Genomic DNA, 256 nt, shown 5'->3' on the forward strand with positions numbered 1-256 from the left:
CCCCCCCGCACAGGTATGGCGAGCTCCCTGCTGCCGCTTCTGCTTTTAAATCTACTGATGCTAACGAAACCTTCGGATTTCTTTACTTCCCGGGTCACCCCTGCAGGTAAGAGCGGATAAGAGAGAGGTCCGGTTTTTAGAAAGGGGGAAAGAATCACCCATTTGGCTTCTGGGCTCCTTCCTCAGCCCACGCTGCCTCGCCAGCCCGTCCCAAAGAAGATGGAAAAGTTTGGGGGCATCTGAAGGAATCTCTCCC

At 54.7% G+C, this 256-nt stretch overlaps 1 protein-coding gene across 1 annotated transcript in view; it reads left to right on the forward strand.

The window, feature by feature from the left end:
• Positions 1–6: 6 nt before the first annotated feature.
• CIST1 (colon, intestine and stomach enriched 1) overlaps positions 7–256 on the forward strand; it is a 7,167-nt gene continuing 6,917 nt past the window's right edge. Inside the window, exon 1 of the mRNA XM_006147167.1 lies at positions 7–106. Coding sequence (XP_006147229.1) covers positions 16–106 — 91 coding nt within the window. The 5' untranslated portion in view covers positions 7–15. The remainder of the gene's footprint in view (positions 107–256) is intronic.

This window comes from Tupaia chinensis, unplaced genomic scaffold (genome assembly GCF_000334495.1).
Source record: "Tupaia chinensis unplaced genomic scaffold, TupChi_1.0 Scaffold000201_1, whole genome shotgun sequence".
NCBI classification, from domain to species: Eukaryota; Metazoa; Chordata; class Mammalia; order Scandentia; family Tupaiidae; genus Tupaia; species Tupaia belangeri.